This window comes from Schistocerca piceifrons, chromosome 2 (assembly GCF_021461385.2).
Source record: "Schistocerca piceifrons isolate TAMUIC-IGC-003096 chromosome 2, iqSchPice1.1, whole genome shotgun sequence".
NCBI classification, from domain to species: Eukaryota; Metazoa; Arthropoda; class Insecta; order Orthoptera; family Acrididae; genus Schistocerca; species Schistocerca piceifrons.
This window is the reverse complement of record NC_060139.1, coordinates 714314723-714337661: the sequence shown is the minus strand read 5'-3', so window position 1 is coordinate 714337661 and position 22939 is coordinate 714314723. Positions and strand designations below refer to the sequence as shown.

Below are 22939 nucleotides of genomic sequence, written 5' to 3'. Positions count from 1 at the left end.
ACTTTCACATCAGGACGCCTCTGGTTGTCATCCGCGGCACCAATACTACACAGAGGTATGTCGACAGTATGAGCCCCGTTCTGTAGCCATACATGGCATGCCATCCTGGGCTTACATTTCAGCAAGATGACGCCCACCCGCACACGACGACAGTTTCTATTGCTTGTCTTCCTGCTTCCCAAACCCTACAATGGCCAGAAAGGTAGACGGATCTCTCCCCAACTACGAACGTTTGGACCATATATGGGCAGGGCTCTTCAACGATACATACCGATTTCCGCCCCATTCGGATAATTCTTACGTGGTGCGTCGCTTCTCTTATATTGAATGTAGCGCGAACCAGTACACTGCTTGACTTCTAAGAGAATACGTTCTCGAAATTTAAACGGTAAACCACCCCGTCATAACGAACGCCTCCCTCTAGCACCGTCCGTCACTCGAGTGTGTTGAGCTTCTCAGTGACGGTTTCGCGCTTACTAAATGAACATGTAACGAAACGCGCTGCTATTCTTTGGATCTTCTCTATTTCCTCCATCAGTCCTATCAAATAAGTGTTCCAGACTGACGAGCAATATTCAAGCAGATTTTCTTCAGCTACTTAACCACCCACCATGGAATTAATGAGCTCAATTCAGTAAACGAATAATGAAAATTCATACATAACAAAGTAACTGATTTATTGATTTGACCAGTAACGAACCAAGTATTTCTGTCGATATATCCAAACATTCCGAAGAAAAGTGATGTTTGTTTCTGGGAAATCGTCGTAGGAATTTTGCTGGTGAGAATGACATCGTTCAAATCACGAGATGTGTATGTTGATATCCAGTACGTGTGCTGACGACCATGTTGTTGAATGACCTAAATCAATAATAATAATAATAATAATAATAATAATGATATCAAGTTCGGTAGATACGATAGGTAGCCCGAAAAGCATACCGCTCACTACTCCCAGCAGTTTTTAGTCAAACGTACACTAGGCTGTCTGAGTAAGTAAACTGCGCGCTCTCCCAATGAGTCTGCGATTTCTTACATCACTTCCAAAGGTTCGTATAGTAGCAGAAGTATACGCCGTTGCTTTCTTTTGAAGAGCAGCGTCTCGAGAACTCGATGCCGATGTAGCTATTACACGCGCATTTCCCATTTACAGTCGCTCCCTGCCACCGCGCCGAGTGCCAACTTTGTTTGCGTGAACGAGACCTACATTTGCTAGTAATTTAAGACAACGAAGATTACTGCATCGCAATACGATACTTCCCGCGTAACTACTGCACTCCCAATGTTTCATAAACAGATCTAGATATTTAAACATAAAAAATATAGTAGAGGATATTGCGGGGGGGGGGGGGGGGGATAATAGGGCAGACATCCGTGTTGTTTATGATTGTAAAAGGAGCTGTATAAAAAAACTGATTTTACAATGCTTGTTAACGATTAGAATGAAAGTACTTTCAGCAAACAGCCGGGGAATCGTTTGCGTTACGCCCGACATGCATCGTTTCGTGGCAGTACATGTGAAAGTAAGGTACAGCGTCAGATTTCTGTTTCTCATTTCAAACTTTTCCCTGCCATTTTTTCGAAAAGCGCCACTGCAGATTTCGAATTCCATCAGAAAGCACCCGACTACATATAAATAACAAAATTTTGTGCTGTTTCAGTCTCTCTCGGCGTAATAACGTCTTCGTATGTTCTCGGAATTTCTGTCAGATGGCCGGTATGAAAACTGGTAGATGCTCGTCGTTTTCAGGCGCACAACTGACAAGCTGATTCACAGGAAAAGCGCAGGTGCCAGAATGCTCCCCACTATTTCATCAGTAGAGATGAGTAGTTACTTCTATAATATATCGTGCCGTTTCCACAACATCATCCGGCGCAACGTCAGAGAACCTTTCACTCACAACACACTGTTTCAACATGAGACTTACTACCGATTTAACAGAACTCTGCCCCACCATATTTGCGAGTTATCACTTGTTGAAAAACCTGTTTCCATATATGGAATAGATTGACACATTGGGCACGTTCCGTGGAACGTACCATATATTGCAGTAAATAGAAGTAAGTAAATCTTGAATGTCCAACTATTCGTGCATCACCTTTCTCAGGTTTACTTTGAGCTGTCACCGACAAAATGAAAATCAATACCTGCAGTTGAAATGATCCTAATGCATAATTAATTATCTGCAGTTATATTCAGAGTTTTCCTCTGTTTATAAATTTATTGGGATGGTATTCTTTTCCACTATAGGTACTTCAACTTAAAATATTAAATTGATGAAGGTGCAAAACGTAAAAAGTTTTGGAACCCATGTCCACTAATCTGACTCCATCGTCAAGCATTCTGTTCCTGTACGTAGCCATGACGGCAGTCGGCTCTTAAATTATTTCTCAAACCCCAAGTTTTTCTTTATGTAAGCATGCGATTCCGGTGCGAAAGATCAAGATGGTAGTTTGCGACAAATTCTAACGGCCTGACTCCATTATTGCGTTTCTGGCAGTGAAGTCTACAATGACGAAAAAACAGTAAGAGATAGTTCCCCGACACTGCGCTGAGTTGCAACTTATTCTCTGAATCCAAAGAAAAAGGTGTCACTCCGTGTCATTTACACTACCACAATACGTCTTTTCCGCGCCGCCGCTCCCTCCCCCTTTCCTCCTTACGCACTGGACTAGTCGGGTTTAATTTGAAATAACATGGAAGTTCATGATAACCTAAGCGAAACATGACAAAAATAAAAGAAGCTCGGCGTCTTTCCTGGCGAGTTGAACTAACATAAAGCTCTCTGGTTTTACAGCCGAATGAGTTCGTCGAAATGGCGCGAAGCAAAACGTAATGGCACAAGGATGCGTTAGTGTGTTACGTTATCTCTGCCGGACTGTTGGTTCGATAACGACCACTGTAATCGATTTTCGTAAATGTTCGTAAGACGTGGGAAAATAAGGAGAGATGATCTCTCTCTTCTTTCCGCAGCGTAGAATGTCCAACGTGACTCTGGATTCAGACCAGTATGGCATTTAATCGTCAGCTCTGGCGCACAGTGTGTGTTCAGAATCCTTTCACCTACGCCTCACTTCACTTTCCTTGGCGATTAACACTGATGGTAATTTTCTGCAACACCAGATTCTAATCTGTTGCTTCTTGAACCTTCACTGTCGCACTTGCACACGTTACAACGTTCAGCCAAGTGAAAAATAACTCCATTTCCGAATGTCACTTTTCTCCAGCATTTCAGGGATAGCGATCTGTTTCACACCAGCTTTCATCAGGCTGTCCAGAGAATTCTACACGCCAAGTTCCTAACGGTACGAGGGACATCCTCTCCATTCTCAGGTCTTCCAGTCGGTCACCAATTTTCCTAGTCCATCGCAACAGTGTAGTATATACACCGATGTGCGAAATTTAAGGACGAAAGTAACATTCGTTTAATATGTCAGTGACAAATAACATAGCTCGATGAAACTTGCTGCAGTATAAAACAGAAGGTAACTGAAGGAAATACGAGGGGCGTTTGAAAAGTCCGCGCAAAAATAAAAAGTACTTACGTGTTTGGGGTAAACCTTTTTTATTTTTCGATATAGTCTCCTTTTAGACTTATACAATTCGTCCAACGCTGCTCTAATTTGTAGATCCCTTCCGAATAATAGTAATTGTCCAAGTCTGCAAAATAGCTATTAGTTGCTGCAATCACCTCTGCGTTTGAATAAAATCTTTGTCCCACCAGCAATTTCTTAAAATTGGGGAACAAACAGCAGTCCGAGGGAGCGAAGTCTGGAGAATAGGGGGGATGTGAAACGAGTTGGAATCCTATTTCCATTAATTTTGCTACCACGACTGCTGAGGTGTTCAAAATGGTTCAAATGGCTCTGAGCATTATGGGACTTAACTTCTGAGGTCATCAGTCCCCTAGAACTTAGAACTACTTAAACCTAACTAACCTAAGGACATCACACACATCCATGCCCGAGGCAGGATTCGAACCTGCGTAGCGGTCGCGCGACTCCAGACTGTAGCGCCTAGAACCGCTCGGCCACTCCAGCCGGCTGCTGAGGTGTGTGCTGGTGTATTGGCATGATGGGAAAGGACTTTGCGGTCCAATCGCCGGCGTTTTTCTTGCAGCTCGGTTTTCAAACGGTCCAATAACGATGAATAATATTCACCTGTGATAGTTATACCCTTTTCCAGATAGTCGATGAGGATTATCCCTTACGTATCCCAAAAGACAGTCACCATAACCTTTCCGGCCGAAGGAATAGTCTTCGACTTTTTTGGTGCAGATTCTCTCCCTTGGTAACCCATTGTTTAGATTGTTGTTTGGTCTCAGGAGTATAGTAATGTATCCATGTTTAATCCAAAGAGACGAAACGACGCTTGAAGTCCTGCGGATTCTTCCTGAACAGTTGCAAACCATCCTTGCAACACTTCACACGATTCCGTTTTTGGTCAAGCGTGAGCAGTCGCGGAACCCATCTTGCGGATAGCTTTCTCATGTCCAAATGTTTATGTAAAATATTATGTACCCGTTTATTCGAGATGCCCACAACACTAGCAATCTCACGTACCTTAACTCTTCTGTCATCCATCACCATATCATGGATTTTATCAATGATTTCTGGGGTCGTAACCTCCACAGGGCATCCAGAACGTTCAGCATCACTTGTGCCCATATGGCCAGTCCGAAAATTTTGAAACCACTTATAAACTGTTCTAATCGAGTGCAGAGTCACCGTAATGTTTATCAAGCTTCTCTTTAGTCTCATGAGGCGTTTTGCCTTTCATAAAGTAATGTTTAATCACCACACGAAATTCTTCTTCGTCCATTTTTTGACAATCACTCGACTTCGTTGATTCACACGAATGCCAAACACAAAGAAATAGACCAATATGGTTTAAACTTGGTATGCGTTCTTTCCAAAGATGCTACTAACTAAACATGGCTTCGATACGCGCCAGTGGTGCTATCTCTCGGACTATGCACTGACTTTTCAAACGCCCCTCGTACGCAATGAGACGAACACAAATGACACTGTTATTGAGAGGCAATAATTACCATGAAGCCAACGCGATTTATAACGACCGCTGGACATTACAACAGCCAGGACAGGGTTCTTAATAGATTGTGTGATCAGCACAGTCGGCAAAGCATGTTGTACGACGTGCTCCCATGCCGGCCACAAGGTCGGTAAGAAGTTCTTTTGCTGGTCGATCCATTCCTCCACACTTGCAATTGAAAGCTAATGGATGGTCTGTGGTGGATATGAACGTGCCGCAGTACGTCTCACCAACGTGCGCCACACGTTCTCAATGTCGTTCTTTCTACGTATGGTGCAAGTTTCACCGAGCAGTGACATATATTGCGAAAGTTACTTTCGTTCATGCGTGTACTTACGCGTGACAAATACTGCTCTACTGCGATGGCCTGCTCCAGCGATTTCGAGAAATGAAGATCCAAAGGTTTGCAAACATGCTGACTACAACACGAGAGCGGCAGCCGTCGAGGAGCGGCGCCTCCACAACCGACCCGAGTCTGCGCCCACTGCGTTCGAATCCCTATCAGGATTGAAGACTGTTACTAGTGATAATGACACTGGTACAGTGATGTTGAGGCATATGAAGGAATCGTGAAAAAATAAACATTTAATTATGGATAAATTCATGCGCTTGTTAAACAGTTGTCAGAATGAAGTGCGTAAACCTCTTGTACTTCGTTGTCATTGGTAGCCTGTCAGGAGTTGCGGTGGTGACTATCATGAAAGACCGCAAATTTTAGTACTGGTTTGCACCATACACATTTTATGAATGCCAATTTCTGAATGCTTATTTTATTTTTAATAATGAGAACGGAAAACTTGCCTCTTCAGCTTTTAAAAAGATTACCTGTGTTACACTTCGCCAATTACGTATCACTACGCCTATGATTACTATTATTGTTACCTTCCGAGGAAAACGAGTCGTCGGAGTGATGCAAGTGTTTTCTGGAAAATTTGGAAAGTAAATTACGAGACTCGAACGCGGTACTGGCCGACTTGTAGTCTGCCGTTTCAGTGGTTTGCGCTGAAGCAGCTGGTGCGCTCGAATTATATTCAATAGGCCTGTAAAACTTTGAAACTCGATTCCTCGAAAAGACTTGAGAAGCGCATCGTACGAGAGCACCATTTATTACATCTAAATATGTACAGGGTGTTTATAAATGGAGATCGGGATTTTAACGCTTTATAATATTTATTACATTAAACTTACAGTTATAAATGATATGTCAAATGAAAGAGCAACTCAAAGAGTTTTACCAAGAACCTTACAAACGTTCAATGTGAGCACCATTTGTCACACGGCACGCATCAAGTCTATAGCCCAAGCGCTGGATAGGCCGCAATGGGCCCAATGACAGGGCTTGCTTTGCATGGCCTCCACGTTCACCTGACCTAACGCCACGCGATTTTTTCCTTTGGGGCTTCATCAAGGATCGTGTGTACGTGCCTCCGCTACCAGCAGACTTCTCTGAATTAAGGAACCGGGCTGAAGCAGCTGTTGCTGCAATCACTGAAGACACACTTATTAACGTTTGGGGAGAACTCGGCTATAGACTTGGTGAGTGCCGTGTGACAAATGGTGCTCACATTGAACATTTATAAGGTTCTTGGTAAAACTGTTTGAGTTGTTCTTTCATTTGACATATCATTTATAACTAAGTTTAATGTAATAAATATTTTATAGCGTTAAAACCCCGATATTCATTTATAAACACCTTGTACTACAGTCGTACGAAAGATGAGCAGAAACTGACCTGTTGTGCTTCCCTTGTCAGCCTGGCTGGCATAGAAGAAAGAATATCTATTCTATGAAAAATTGAACCACTGGAAAATCGCCGCTTCTTTTTAACTCCTCTTGTTAAAAACTGATATGCTAGGGGAAACATTCTGTAATTCCAGTTGACTGTCGAGGTACCAGTGAAACGGCACTGAGATTCTCGAAACGTTTTATCTACGCGACAGCAGAGTAGCAATATTATCAGTGGGCTGAGAAACATACATGATGAGGTTTATCCCAAGTCATACGTTTTGGAACATGAGCAGCTCGCGATGCGAGCAGCACAGTTGTTCCCGCAAACCGCAGAGAGAAACCATTCTCCAATGGAACCGCAGCAGCTTAAGGAAGACACGAAGGGCGTCTGGAGCCAGAAGCTCCCGGTACTCACCCTCCATGACGTAGACGATGCTGCCCACGTCGCCTTCCTTGATGATGAGGCTGCCCGCCGCATACTCCACGGGGTACATGCAGTCCACGATCTCGCGGATCTGCGCCATCTCCAGGTTCTTCATGAAGTCGTTGTCCAGGATAGCAGCCTTGATCAGTTCCCGCGATCTGCAAAGCGAAAACAATAGCAAAGACTTTAGAACAGTGCTTATATCCATTTGGGACTTGTGCTGGTTAATGTTCAGTATGTGAAGGTAAACGACATCGATAAGTGAAGCAAACCCCTGTCACACTGACATATTTTCAAATCTGTCATCGTTAGGAGTAGTACCTTCGTCTCTGTTTTCAACTGCGAGGGTAACTAAGTATTTGCACGGTGCGCTCGTGCGAACACAAACTGGTTTATTAATATAAAAATTAGCGGGCGTGTCGGTCCTCGTTGCAGCCCACGATTGATTGATCGCAAATGTCCTGTAGGCTAAAACATCTGGAAGTGGGAAAGTCTCCAAACTCGTCACCAGAATCGAAGAGCAGAATCGACGCGTACAATAGCTACTGTAAGCCGTGCATGGCCCACAACTTCTTGGATGTGTAAACTGTCAGCAGACGATAGCCAGTCTCTTGTCATTCGTGATCGTGGAATTGATGAAAAATTTGATTTTGTTATTGATATGGCTGTGTAACAGAGTATAGTAAGTGTACATCGAGAACCCGTAGAAGTAAGGAATGTAACGATTTTGTTTATAACTTGCGTCAGGTTTCAGTGTTGTCATATCAGTCCGCTTTGTGCTCTTGCGATGCAAACAAGGCTGCGCCACTCTCCATCTGAACCAATGTAATGCTTTCTGTAATCGTTTTTCTTCTTTCTTCTGTGGATTGAGCAACATGAAAGCTGCCGAACTAGCGTCAAGGACAAGGAGTCACATCCACTACTGACGCCAAGACTGAACAAATCTGTGAGCTGACTTCGTCTAAGTGAAGAGTGATTTGATGAACCGGCAGGCCAAACGCGCATTAGTCACGGTTTCCGTACGAAATGTACATTAGCCACATTTTCCGTATGATATCATGCATAACAGGCTCAATTTTCGTAAAGTACGATTAAGATCGGTACCAAAACAAATCAATGAAAAGGGCAAGGGCAATTGTACGGGAAACTGAGAATCTGTCAACAGCCACTGAACCAGCATGCTATGAAAGTAAAATGTTTTGAAACGGATCATCAATCGAGGAGATGCATGAGTACTTCACTTTAAGAATGGAAACATCCTGCAACGATGCGTTGAAAAACACGATAACTATTTTAATAAAATGATCTCATTGCAAGTTCTAAGCTGTTGTAACAATTTAGAAAAATGCTATGCAGATAGTTTTTGGCTTACCCTGGTACTTTTGAAATAGAAGCTTAGGAACACTGTTTTGACAAATGTTTTCAATTTCATGTTACCTCATGGGTTTCTAAGATATTAATGATGTGATGCAGGATTCTGAGATTAAATCCTGCTATTAGGGACTGCGTTACAACGGACTGTGAAGTAGTGTGAGCACACACTGCAGTGAGAAGTGCAAGTAGATTAAATTGGGAAGTGTAATGCGCCTAGGCAGGCACGGAGCGTAAGACTGTTGGAAGTTACACGGTTGTCTTGATGCTGTTCGAGTATCAAGAATACTTATGTGGTCGGCCAAAGGAAGAGACCGAAGGAGTAGTGTGGTGCTGGATCTAGAACACTATGCCTAACATCTGAAGTCATCAGTCCCCAAGACTTAGAACTACTTAAACCTAACTAACCCAAGGACATCACACACATCCGTGCCCGAGGCAAGATTCGAACCTGCGACCGTAGCAGCAGCGCTGTTCCGGACTGAAGCGCCTAGAACCGCTCGGTCGCAGGGGCCGGCGGCATTTTGACAAAGGGCGCAGTTGTGACATGGCACCTGGAAACTAGCGTCTCGGAAGTGTTGGACGACCATTCCACCAAATGTAGTTGCTCTGTTGCGACACTATCGGCAGCCAACTCGTTTCACACATACCAGGGGTCTATAATTCGCGTTAACTGTGTGTAGACACTGACACATACCTCCAGAAACCCACCAAGGACTTGTCGAATCCACGCCACGCAGAATCGCTGCTGCATTGCATTCCAGGTGTGCACCGGTACCTATTGCGCAGATGGCCATAATGTTTTCGTTCACAATGTACGAGAATGTCAGGGAAGAGAATGACCTTGGGAAGAGTAATAATGGTATTTGGGAGTGGTCATGAAACGATCCAACAGCCTCTGTCGTATGTGTCGTGGAAGAACCGTAAGATCCAAGCTGAAACGTTAGCGTGAGTACACAGACATGCAGTGGCTCTCTCTCACTCCATTTGGAAACAGATCTTGAAAGAGTGTGACCAGACACAACAAAAGCGTTCTCCGCCGTGCACTCAGCAGCAGTGGTTTGACGTGTATGCATGCAGATTAAGAACTGCTAACCTTCCAGCCATATTTTTGACAAACCAACAGTCAAAGTATACACCACGCTTGTCCTGAAACAAATTACCTCCAGATCATCCCAGGCAACGCGGAGATTGGTTCTCACATTGCACTAAATTTGGAGGTACGTAACGCATCTACTGCGATCGCAATCTCTCTCCACCCCCCCCCCCCCCCACCCTCTCTCTCTCTCTCTCTCTCTCTCTCTCTCTCTCTCCTCTCTCTCTCTCCCTCCCTCCCTCTTTTTCGCTTTCTACCAGCCTACCTCGCGAATACAGATATCGTAACAAGATTATATGTAGTTATGCTGGAATAATGTACGTAATAGCAGCGACGCAATCACAGAGACGATGCAGCAAGGATGTACGATGGATTCGAGTGAAACCACATCCAATCACTGCAGGAACGTACGCCTCACTCCATTCCGTTTGATAAAAAGGCGCCTCTCCAACAACACTTCTGATCTGGGCACATTTGCAATAAATACCCTGGCACTTGATTTCTTTGTTTCTTTTTCTTCTCCCCGTTTGATGCCTCACAGTACCATTTGACACGGTTTTTCATTATTTCCTGTAACTTCGGAGACACGTGACAAGATCGCCTTACATTGTGGTAATGCTTCTGTGATCCCGTTAGCTTTATGGATGGGCACTGAGGTCTTCGATCGTGGAACTACTAGTACAACGGCGATCGCTGAGATGCAGGATGCGATCATTACATCACGGAAACGGTAAACCCGCGTTCTGCGGAATCACAAACAGTCCTTCAAAGTAATTGGAAGATTGCTTCTGTAGGCTAAGAACAGGAGCGATCATCGTACCTAGTCTAGTGCCATACCTTAATTTACGCTCATCTACAGCGAGTTCAGTGTCGTTACTCGCAACATTGACCCACGCACGCAGGAAGGATAGCACTAGGAACGTAACAGTTTAGTTTACAAAATGCGACATTACAGTTCACCCAATAAAACGCCTTAGTAACATCACAGAACATACCAGAGGAAGAATTTTTCTTATTTATTTCAGACGTAAGGACTGCAGGTCACGGTTATTTCGAATGGGGAAAGAAAATCGACCGCATGCTTTTTAAAGCAAGTTCCCGCCATTTACCTTCAGTGATTTAGGGAAATGACGCAAAATCCAAATCTGCGTGGGCGGGATTGGAATCGCCATCGTCCCGAATGCGAGTCCAGTGCCTTACCACTCCGCCACATCACTCGGTGTGTTTAGCTCAGCCAGGACGCACTGGGCTCATATTTCTCTAATTTTATCATCGTGATCTTTGCGCAAGATGTATGTAGAGGAAAGTAGTACATTAGTTCACTCTTCTAGGAAAGTACGCCTGTGCAACTTTCGCGGTTACTACAGTCAAACGGCGATAAGAAAATACTTGAGTGTTCGCAGCGTTGTTGACGGCTTTCAACTGCGCAGAGCTGTCACAACACTGAAGCGTTGCCATAGAAAAGTGAACAAAATCGCGTCACGTTATTGGTTGGGACAGGTGAGCGAAGCTGGCGCGGCCAAGCCGCTGCATCTGTCAGGGATCAACTTACGACGACTCAGACATAGACGCTATGGACTGCTGGTCTTTGGATCTCCTGTACCATCTTCTCTCAATTTTAGTACCTGGTACCGGTTCCAGACCGACAAGCAGTATTCAAGTGAATTTTGTAACCTATCTCCTTTGTGCGTAGGTTACCCTTCTTCAGGATTCTTTGAACGAGTTTCAGCCTGACAACTGTCTTTCCTGCGATTAGATCCATGTAGCCAATCTGCTTAAAATCGTTACGTATACATGCCACCAGATATTTAATAGCTGTGGCTGCTTCCCTCGGTAATCGTTTAACCATAGAATAACGGGTAATTTCGCCTGTTTGCTACAAAGCCATGGTCGACTGCCTGTACAATTCTTGTAAGAAGTTGTCCTGTCGTGATAGAACAAAACTTTAGTGACCAGCGACCGTTCCGCACAGTGTCAGAAGCTGCTGCCAGATGCTTAGCACCAGTCGCCATTACGCAGTCATCCACCTACATTTGAGGGGCGTCCAGAAATGATTTACAATTGCGTTGGTATACAAATACCGGTCAAAATGTGAGTACGTCTCTCGTGATCGACTGATTCTAGCACACCACGCAGACGCTGTTGTAAACATTGTGAATAGTGAAAGGACAGCACTCGTTTGTTGTAAAGTAGAGAAAGCTATGGACAAGATGGATGGTGATTATCATGTATAAAGTGGGATTGCATGGTTTTTGTGGAAAGAATGAGTGAAAACAACAGATATTCGTATACGTTTAACTGCGGTGTGTGGTGAGGGAGCTCCTGGTTACGTAAAAGTTCATTGCGATCAACAGTGGAATGGTGAGAGAAATTTATGTCACTGTAGTTCATTGTTATGCCACACCCACCATATTCAACGGATCACGCACCTCCTGATTATGATTTCTTCGATAGCATTTAAGGACAGGTGGAGCAGAAGATTCGGCAACAGCGAAGAACTGAAGACGGCTGTCCGCGAGTGGGTGCGTAATAAAGCTGCTGGGAAAATATCGATATATCGATATTAAATGGTTCAAATGGCTCTGAGCACTATGGGACTTAACTGCTGTGGTCATCAGTCCCCTAGAACTTAGAACTACTTAAACCTAACTAACCTACGGACATCACACACATCCATGCCCGAGGCAGGATTCGAACCAGCGACCGTATCGGTCGCGCGGTTCCAGACTGTAGCGCCTAGAACCGCTCGGCCACTCCGACCGGCTATATCGATATCCTTACATAATATTACCATACATGTTGGCATTATCGCCCCCCCCCCCCCCGATATATCGATATCATAATGGGAATGTCGAGTATTGGTATTTTTATTTTATATTTTTTTCAAAATTTTTGGAGTTCTCTTGAAACTGTAGTAGAACATCATTTTATTTTCACTGTGTGAAGGAGCCTTACTAATTGTTGAGCTTTCATTACCTCCAGTCTTTCCCTTTCACTGTATGAAACAAATGTATGTGGCACAAAAGTAGTAGTCCGAGTGCAGTGGGCGGTGGCGGTGTGAATGGAATCCGGCCGCGGTGGCCGAGCGGTTCTAGGCGCTTCAGTCCGTAACCGTGCGACTGCGACGATCGTAGGTTCGAATCCTGCCTCGGGCATGGATGTGTGTGATGTCCTTAGGTTAGTTAGGTTTAAGTAGTTCTAAGTCTAAGGGACTGAAGACCTCAGATGTTAAGTCCCTTAGTGCTCAGAGCCATTTGAACCAATTTTTGACACCTTTCATTGTGCCACTTGTATGCAGTTACCTTTGTTAGCATAGTGACTATCGCCAAGCGTTAAGTGCATCGTTTTCCTTTCAGTTCTTGCCGTAAGGCACAAAAGGCAGGCGGACAGGCAGGCTGCTAGGTTGTTGATGTACATAATATGTAATAATAAATCAATACTTAAATATAGAATTTTAAAACCGACAACATGTTAACAATGTACAGCCAATATTTTTATACGCCAGCATGTCGATATCTTCTTCCGAGATGTATCGATAGTTTCTTTCCATATATCGAGCCGATTATGTTATACTTCTAAATATCGATACATCGGATTCCCCATATTTTTAAAAATATCAACAGTCCAATGGTAGCGGTGTATTGATGTCAACAGGGAGTCTGTTGAAAGACTCGGCGTAGATTCATTCATGTTCTTTACTAAATAAGGTAAAAAAACTGCTACGATAAATCATTGCCGAACGCCCTCGTACAAGCAGCGTTCGGCGAGCCGATCACAGCGCATAGCGGCTGGCCCCCAGGTATGTCTGTCTACTCCACTCCACTGTACCTACCGCACGCCGGAGCTCCACCCAGGCAGACCGGTCCGTTGACCGAGCCTAACACGCCGCGCCGGCAATTTGGCTGATTTTCCACCGCAGCTATAGCTGCCAACTACAGCCTCTCTCCCTACCCTCCCCCCCGCCCCACCTTGCTTCTCCTGTTGCTACTCAACACGCTGCCCACTTCCCGTCAGCCCATTTTCGATTAGAACACGCTATTCGCAGCTCGTTTCGACGGCAATCAAGTCATCATCGTGTTTTTTTTTTTTTTTTTTTTTGTGTGTGTGTGTGTGTGTGTGTGTGTGTGTGTGTGTGTGTGTAAGGATATCTGGCTTTTTATTAGTATCTTTTTTTTCTGAGCGGAGGGGCACGTTTTAGAGAGAAGGCGATGTGACTCGCATCGTCGATGTTCCTTACAAAAAGTTGATTGTGCAGCCAAAACGAGTCTCGCCATATACGATAGACAACGGTTGTTGGCGACAGAGCAAATATGTCGTGATGATGTGGTGTAATGGCGTCGGTTGGCGCACCTAGTTATCGCAGACAAGAAAGCGGGTTGAGCGGTTTAGGAAGTCTACGGTGCCTGCACGACAGTTTCCGCCTTGGCACAGAGATGTCGGTAACATCAAGAACTTTTTAACTGGTTTCCACTGTGATCTATTGGCGAATCTTTTAATTATCACGAAGGAACCACCACTCTCTGAATATATTTCATAAATTTTTATTTTAGGGCAACTACGTTTCAGGTTACAGGTCTCTTTCGCCTAACCGGAAAACCCACTGCCTATATTTAATGAAGAGCCTTGTTTCTGATATGTTTCCTGTACAGACGATTACTGTTACAGGTGATTTAAAAATTAAGAGACTAGTTCATTCAGCAATTTCCAGTTACTAATGAGCTGTAGAATTATTTTCTGGAGAAATTCATGTTACTGGGATAGTATTTTCAGACTATAGAAGCGAATTGTAAGAATTACATCTGACGTTAATTGTAAGAACATCTAGCAGATACCTCTTCAAAAAATGGGTATGTTGACGCCTGCTTCACAATATATAAAAATGGCTCTGAGCACTATCGGACTCAACTGCTGTGGTCATAAGTCCCCTAGAACTTAGAACTAGTTAAACCTAACTAACCTAAGGACATTACACACATCCATGCCCGAGGCAAGATTCGAACCTGCGACCGTGGCGGTCGTGCGGTTGCAGACTGTAGCGCCTTTAACCCCTCGGCCACTACGGCCGGCTTCACAATATATATATATTCAATAATGTCCTTTGTCATTACCAATATTTCTTTTTCTACAAAAATGGAGAAGAGAGTGAATATGACACTAGAACCAAAATCAGCCTATACAGAGATTTCAAAGGATTAAGTCATTACAGAAATTAGTCGTATACATGCGCGCATACGTATTCAACAATCTGCCAGAGCACATTAAGTATGATGTAGGTAATGAAGTGGAGCTGAAGACTGATTTAATGAACTTTCTATTGGGCAACTCCTGTTTCGTTGAAGATCATCAAAAAAGAAACTCTTAAATTTGAAGTTTTAGATTAATTTATGTTTTGAATTATCACTGTAATACAGTAGTGTAATATCAAGCATGTCACTGTATTACATTTAAATTAAATGTACATTATTGGCTGCTTTCCACATCCCGGAGACCATTCTCCATGGGATGCGTTTAATAACGCCAATGTAATGCAAAGAATGTTATGACACAATTTCAACGAAGACATTGTTGCCTTCTGGTGTATTAGGAAACAAAAAATCTAGAAACCACGAAGAAGTGATAATCCTAAATATCGTACGTCAAGATATTATAACATAGAGCAATAAAATATATTACCAGACAACGGCATAATCTTTACTAGATTATAAGCTATTGATAGTTTTTTTCACCACAGAGTACTGACTGTGAGATGCTACGTATTACACAGTTGAGAGTGAAATCTGTTTTAGTAATACTGACAGTAGCTGGGGATGGATACTGAGGTGCAAATTTATAACTGAACATCACAGGGGAAGCATGAGTAAGGAGAAAGTTCAACTAAGTTTTTCTTAAGCTGTTCTGGTAGCACCCAGGAAGCTAAATCCGTATGGTCAGTCAACAACTGTTCTAAGTTGTTCTTCGATATTTTTCATGTCTAATATTTCAAACCCTGAAAATACCTGTTCTGTCGGTCCCGAGTGCACTATTTCAACATCTGTGGCCATTTGTTGTTGGCTTGGAAACAATGCTGCGCGGAGGTGGAGGTCGTTATCTGCGCTACTCCATCCTGTTTGATGTCCCATTAATCTAGTGCATAAGGATCTTTCTGGTGTTTTTCCCCTCTATGGAATACATATTATGCTCTTGGTAGGTTATTTTACTCAGCACTTTTATTTATGGTAACCGTATGTGTTGTTGCGAAACATATTCCTCCATGCCTCCTTGGAATAGGAGGTCTCTTAATGTTCATTTTTACTTTCAATGGATTGCCTATTGTAACTGACAACCTGTCAGTTAAATGCATTACATATCCAACCACGAAAAGATCTTTGGTGGATGTATATTCTTTGTTTCATAGTACACAAGAATATATGTGAACAAAATCTTTGAAACAGGCACAACGGAGAATGGGCTTGCAATCGGAAACCAACATCGTATAAAATAAAATTTCGTGAAATACATAAAATAATCTGTTCTTGTGTAGTAAACTGCGTCTTCGTTATACTGACACACGTTGCGCAATTGCGTAACCAGTGTTAATTTGACCTGCAGATAACTTTCTTTACATAATGAGTACAGTGGCATTCCTGTGCATGTCTCTTTCAACTGAATAAGCCGGAACACCGTCCTTGGATGTTTCTTGCCAGCAATATTTCTCCAGAGCATGCGAAGGTTTTAAGAAATCTACTACAACTGAAAGACGGTTAACTGAACTAAAAACATGGCCATGACTTCACTTGGAGATTGAAGATGGTCCACACAAATGAAACTGAAGCAACAATACGTGAACGCAACAAGAAAGTGGTACTGGGCCAACACGATTAAATATGCATTAAGTACCTGATGCCATAGCAATAGTAAAAAAGAAGGCACATTTCTTCTTGCACGAAGAAAGAACACGAGGAAGATTTGTGTAAAGTGGCTGACGCATTTGTCGGATACCGCCCACACCCAAATGCAAAAGTGAATGTCTCAGAGCTAACTGCATAGGTTTTTTTAAAAAGTCCATTTAAATTTTTGTTCATTCAGACTGTTGTTTTCTCAAATGCAGAAGTGTTACCTTGTAATAGATTATTTAGGAAAGAACAAAACAATAACTGGCAAACACTCGAAATCGTCATGACTAAATGGATGAAAAAACACATAGCGACCTAGATTACAAAAGAAAAAAATCGTTCATTAGGATAATGCACCTGGCAACAAAGATGTTTTGACAGTGGGAAAACAAGGAGATGTAAAGTTGGACCTGTTGATACCTTCACACAACTCTCCGTATTCGGCGCACTATCACTTATTCCGCTATTATTTTCCACATTGTCACATCACTGGTTACAAACAAACAGTCAATATCTGTTGGAAGTCGTTGATCGGATTTCACTGGAAGGTTCAGATTTTGGTGGTGGCTGCCGAACGCTTGCAGATAGGGAAGGGAGGGGGGGGGGGGGGCGTCTCTAGAGGGTCGCGGTAGGTCGACAATATTCTACGCCCTTCGTGGCAATCCATTCTCGGCTTACGCTTAAACAAGATAATACCCACCTCCAGACGGTGAGGGTTTCTACGTTGGCAAGGAAGGTCGCCGGATCTCTCCCCAACTGAGAAGCATTTTGGGCAGGGCCCTCCAACTAGCTCGGGATTTTGACGATCTAACGCGCCAATTCAACGGAATGTGGCACGATGTCCCTCAGAGGATCATCCAACAACTCTGTCAATCAGTGCGAAGCAAAATGGTTCAAATGGCTCTGAGCACTATGGGACTTAACATCTATGGTCATCAGTCCCCTAGAACTTAGAACTACTTAAACCTAATTAACCTAAGGACAGCACACAACACCCAGCCATCACGAGGCAGAGAAAATCCCTGACCCCGCCGGGAATCGAACCCGGGAACCCGGGCATGGGAAGCGAGAACGCTACCGCACGACCACGAGATGCGGGCAGTGCGAAGCAAAATAACTGCTTGCGTAAGGGCCAGACGTGGACCAATGCGTTATTGACTTTGTCAATATGTGACGTCCTTTCTCTTGAATAAATAATCAGATTTTTCTGAAATTGTGGTCATTCGTTTGTCTGTACATCTACATCACAACTACCGACTTCCCTCCCATTTTGTTAATTCCTTCGTCGTGCGTCTTTTTTTTTCCTTAGACTGTATTTTTAGTTTACCATGAAGTACCCTTCAAGAGCTGCTTGTTCTGCCTCTGCCCATTGTTTTGTCTCAGACGTGGATCAGAGACTGGTAATGAGGCACCTGAATCCCTCAAGAGCGCCGACACATTTCTTGACGGGCCATTGGCGTAACGCAACCTACTGCATATGATTGGGCGAAGACGAACCTCTGAACGCGCTTGTGGTGAAAATTTCATCCACGACTGCGATTCGAACAAGCTCACCCCCGAGTCGATCGGCACCGGACAGGCGTGCATTAGCGACCTCAGCTACGGAGGCGTGTATCACGTCGCTGAACCTGTCTTTCCAAGTCACCCAGCCAACAATGTCAAACGACTTTACATTTAGAGCCCTATGATGTGCCTGGATATGGGAGTGATAGAGTGCATTCTGTGATGCGTCAGACAAAAAAAAATTGTTTCGTTACTGTTTATATTCTATTCTACGTTCTTGTGGCGTATACCTGGCGACAGACAGGAGGGAAAAAAGTTGTAGGACTATATTAGTGGCAGACAGTCAGGTGTGGTGGTAGCACTAGTCTTCGTTGATAGTAGCAGTGGTTGTAGCGAAGGAAAGTTCTAATGCAAGCTCACTAGACAAAAAATTAGTCACTGTCGCCGACCTTTTACAGATGGCATAGCGATCGAGTCACTTGCTCAACCACCGGCCGCTGTGGCCCAGCGGTTCTAGGCGCTTCAGTCTGGAACCGCGCTGCTGCTACGGTCGCAGATTCGAATGCTGCCTCGAGCATGGATGTGTGTGATGTCCTTAGGTTAGTTAGGTTTAAGTAGTTGTAAGTCTAGGAGACTGATGACCTCAGATGTTAAGTCTCATAGTGCTCAGAGCCATTTGAACCATTTTGAACTTGCTGGACCGCGCATGCACTACCTCTATGTGAGCATGAGGCAGTAGCAACCAACGACACATTCACGTTCCAAACGGACTGTACGTTAATTTGGATAAATGTAAGGACATGACAGAGTGACTTAAGGAGGCATCGTGTTTGACTGTGCCCATGGCCAAACGCTGTGTGAAGTTGCTGAATTTGTTGGTGTTTCGCGGTGGGAATGTTTAGCATGTAGAAAAGTGGGACTGTTCAGCATGTCTACATGCCATGGTGTAATACACGTGGCCACGACGTCAGAATTGTGGTCGGAAAAGTTCCTGACTGAGAGGGACAGGACACGTGTTTCACGGCTTGCGTATAGAAATAGCTTCCAAACCCGACAGGAATTGCTGCAAACAGTGAATGAGGGTCCATTCCCAACGGATTAGCGAGAGAACATTGCGAGGGGGAAAGAATGCAGTGAACATTTGGAGTCGGTCACCTCTCAAAAGGCCATTGCTCACCATCGCGCTGAAAGAATGTGGCTGGTTTTTTGAACACTCCCACACCCTATTACATCTCGACTGACCGCCTGACTTTAGCCTCACAGAAAACCTGTGCGTCGTGTTGGAACAGTTGGTAAAACACCGACAGCACCATCCCCACTATTTGGTAGAATTGTGCGATCAGATCGTCAGCAAGGGGCTTAACCTGGATGTGATATACCTGCACAACCTTGCGGACTCACTTCTCCACCGAATCCAGGCGATTATAAAGTCCAGGAGCGGAATTGCACGCTGTTAAATGATACTTGTAATGTTCTCTCTAGAGTGCCTACATTTTGTCCGGTGAGTTTATTACCTGCGATAGTGGTACTTTTGACATTAGTTGCGATCTTCATGGAAAAAATCGACTGCTGATAGTAATAAGAACAGTCAGTCACGTACATATCAGAGCAAAGCACACCGTACCTGACAATCTCTTTTCCGCCTTGTACGGGAACCATAATTCGTGTGGTCTGCGGCTAAGCGCAAGCGCAAACCTTGCTGAACGTCATGTCCAAGAATGCGGATAAATGGCGCAGGGAGCAAGTCTTTAAGGTTCAAAAAATGGCTCTAAGCACTATGGGACTTAACATCTGAGGTCATCAATCCCCTAGAGTTAGAACTACTTAAACCTAACTGACCTAAAGACATCACACACGTCCATGCCCGAGGCAGGATTCGAACCTGCGACCGTAGCAGCAGCGCGGTTCCGCTTTACGGCTCACTAGACTGTGTGTGGCCAGAGTATTTCAAAACATTCGGCGTCACACGAGCCCCTGAAGTTATTCGGCACTTGTGCGGTTGCAGGCAGCGGCACTGAGCAGCAGAAGACGGGAGTCGAGTATTGTTAAAGGAAGATGAGGAGTGGGAGTCGCGGAGGTGTGACGGGGTCGGTGGCCGGCTGCCCAGGGCGCATGCGCGCGGCCAGCCAGACACGCCCAGCACGCGCCAGTGCGGGTAGGTCGCGGCGCGGCGCGGCGCGCTTTCACCGCGCAGGCGGCCAGATACCTGGCCAGCTCCCACGCAGACACCTGTTGCGGCTGCGAAGCCCGGGCTCCGACACCTTCCGCGTCAGCCGCTGTTACTCACTCGGCTGACCCCGGCTGCGCTCGTACCGTTTACAACCGGTGCACATAATACTGCTCTGCGGTGCACGCGTGCTCTGTAGACACTCGGTCGAGCCAGTGTAAATGCCCAAGTCGTGCTAGTTACACAGGCGCTGCGGTCGTACCTCAGTTCGCTTAAAGTAGGTCGCCATAAGAATGAGAAGTGACGAAGGAAAAAGAAAAATTCAGAATATTGCAGGCAGGTGGCAAACTTTTTTGATGCTTTGAAACACTGGTACTGTCTTTCGTCAAATACTAGTTATTAAACATCCCAGAATGCTCAGATGACGCGTCAGCTCTTCAAGATATCTACGCAAGAGTGCCTTCTGAATACGGAAAGTTCTCTACCGATCACGACAAATTTTGTATTATTGGCATCCACGGCTGCAGAATTGTCTTAATAAAAAGACCGCTCCAGCTCTATGAAGAATATTTATTTATGATCCAACTACTTTCGCGGCGCTAGAGCCACATGTTCCGGAATACGTCTGTACATGAACAAGAGCAAAACGTATAAAGATGTTTCGGTTAAGATATAGTTCAACTATACACGAAACTAAATTTAAACCGAAACAGGATCTATAAACGTTTTGATATCGTTTATATACAGATGTAACCTGAGGATGTAGCTCTGACACCGCGAAGCAAATTGGACCATAAATAAATATTTATCATATAGCCGAAGCGGTCTTTTTCCTCATGATACTCTATCAATGAGAATATATTTCTATATTCAATGTCGAATATAGAAAGTACTGAAAGAACGGGGTAGAGGAGGGAGGGGGAAGGAAGTGAGAAAGATGAAAGTCCTTTGGGCCAGAAAAAGCAAAGCTGTCATCAAACGGAAGGATCGTTTCCTAGGAGAGATAACACTGAAGTTTTCATCTTACAGCTGGAAGCAGAGGGAACAAGAGTACAACGTGTAATCCGAAGCAAAGTGCAACTTTGTTTTTTCGCATACGTAAAACAAGTCGTAGTGGACTTCGTTGTAACTGCCAAAGGAAGTCGTTCGATCAACCTGGTGTGGAGGAAGTGGGAAGGAGGCCGTAAACTAATCACCGAACGTCTGGACTTCTATTTTTACGCCCGTGCAGTTACCAGGTATGTCAAGAAATAACAAACAAGTATAGCCAGCCTTCGAGACATTAGGACATACTATGACAAGTTGTATCAGCTACTACAGCAGGTGAAAAAGTATGGATTACGCACTAACTAAACGTGTGTTCACTATCAAAGCTACTTTAGATTATAAATGTCAGTGTCCTGGTGACATCCTATTTGACTAACATGAACCATGACTAAGACATTGACTTTTATAATGTAAACCAATGCGAACGTCATCGGGCTGCTCAGCAAGTCAAAACGGGCGCATTTCGTAAGACATTTTAAGTTAGTATATCTAAAGAAGACTATATATATATATATATATATATATATATATATATATATATATATATATATAAAGAAAAATATTGAAGAAAACTGAACAGCCCACGCCTTTGGATATATATATATATATATATATATATATATATATATATATATATATAAGAAAAATATTGAAGAAAACTGAACAGCGCACGCCTTTGGAGAAAAACAGACACACAAACACAGAAGGATATCTACCAAGCAACAGACAGACAGACAGACAGATAGAGATAGAGAGAGAGAGAGAGAGAGAGAGAGAGAGAGAGATCAAAATTAATGAGAAGAAAGGAACAATATTTCTTAAAAAATGTTGTGGGTAATTCTTTGACATGGTCAACAGTTCAGTTCATCAGATTCAGTGAAGAAACCCTCACCATGTTGAGTACAGCAGTAGTAACACACGCAGTAGCAAACGCCGACATACCTAGAGAGGTACGAATACAAAGTCCCAACAAGCGTGACTAACCACAGATTGTACGCATCACACATCTAGATGCTCTCAAAGCTTCCATGTTCTCTAACGCGCCGGCAGTTGCCTTTTCGCTCCAAAAGACGAAAGTTAGGAGCTACATCAGGGCAGCGTTGTGCTACACATTTAACGAGACTCATCGGAAGTAGAGCCGATTTACTCGTTTATATGAGATAGAGGGCTGGGAAGGAAAGGGAAAGGATGGGTGGGAAACTCGCAACTTCCAGCCGCATCGTAATAATGTGACGGCGAAAGTCGAGAATTTGTGCCGGAACGGGACTCGAACCCGGATTTACCGCTTCTCATGAGTGGTTGCCAAACTGCTTCGTCCATCCGGACACGGTTCCCCCATGAGTGAAATTTCCAACTTATCGCAAGCTGCAATGCAGCGTCCCTCGTTCATTAACCCCCTACTCGCAAATTATTGATCCCCGCAGAAGTTCAGACAATATTAGTGCATTCGCATTCTTACGGAAATATGTATCTCAGAGCTATACAGTATTGATTGACTCGTCACACTCACTGTTCCCGTCGGTAGGTATTTTCGTGGTATCAATCGACGTCACATGTTCAAAATGGTTCAAATGGCTCTAAGCACTATGGGACTTAACATCTGAGGTCATCAGTCGCCTTAGACTTAGAACTACTTAAACCTAACTAACCTAAGGACATGACACACATCCATGCCCGA

General features: G+C 44.0%; 1 protein-coding gene across 1 annotated transcript in view; it reads right to left on the bottom strand.

Moving 5' to 3' along the window:
* Window positions 1-22939, bottom strand: part of LOC124777868 (cGMP-dependent protein kinase, isozyme 2 forms cD4/T1/T3A/T3B) — a 553690-nt gene that overhangs the window by 336667 nt on the left and 194084 nt on the right. Inside the window, exon 2 of the mRNA XM_047253403.1 lies at window positions 7197-7363. Coding sequence (XP_047109359.1) covers window positions 7197-7363 — 167 coding nt within the window. The remainder of the gene's footprint in view (window positions 1-7196; window positions 7364-22939) is intronic.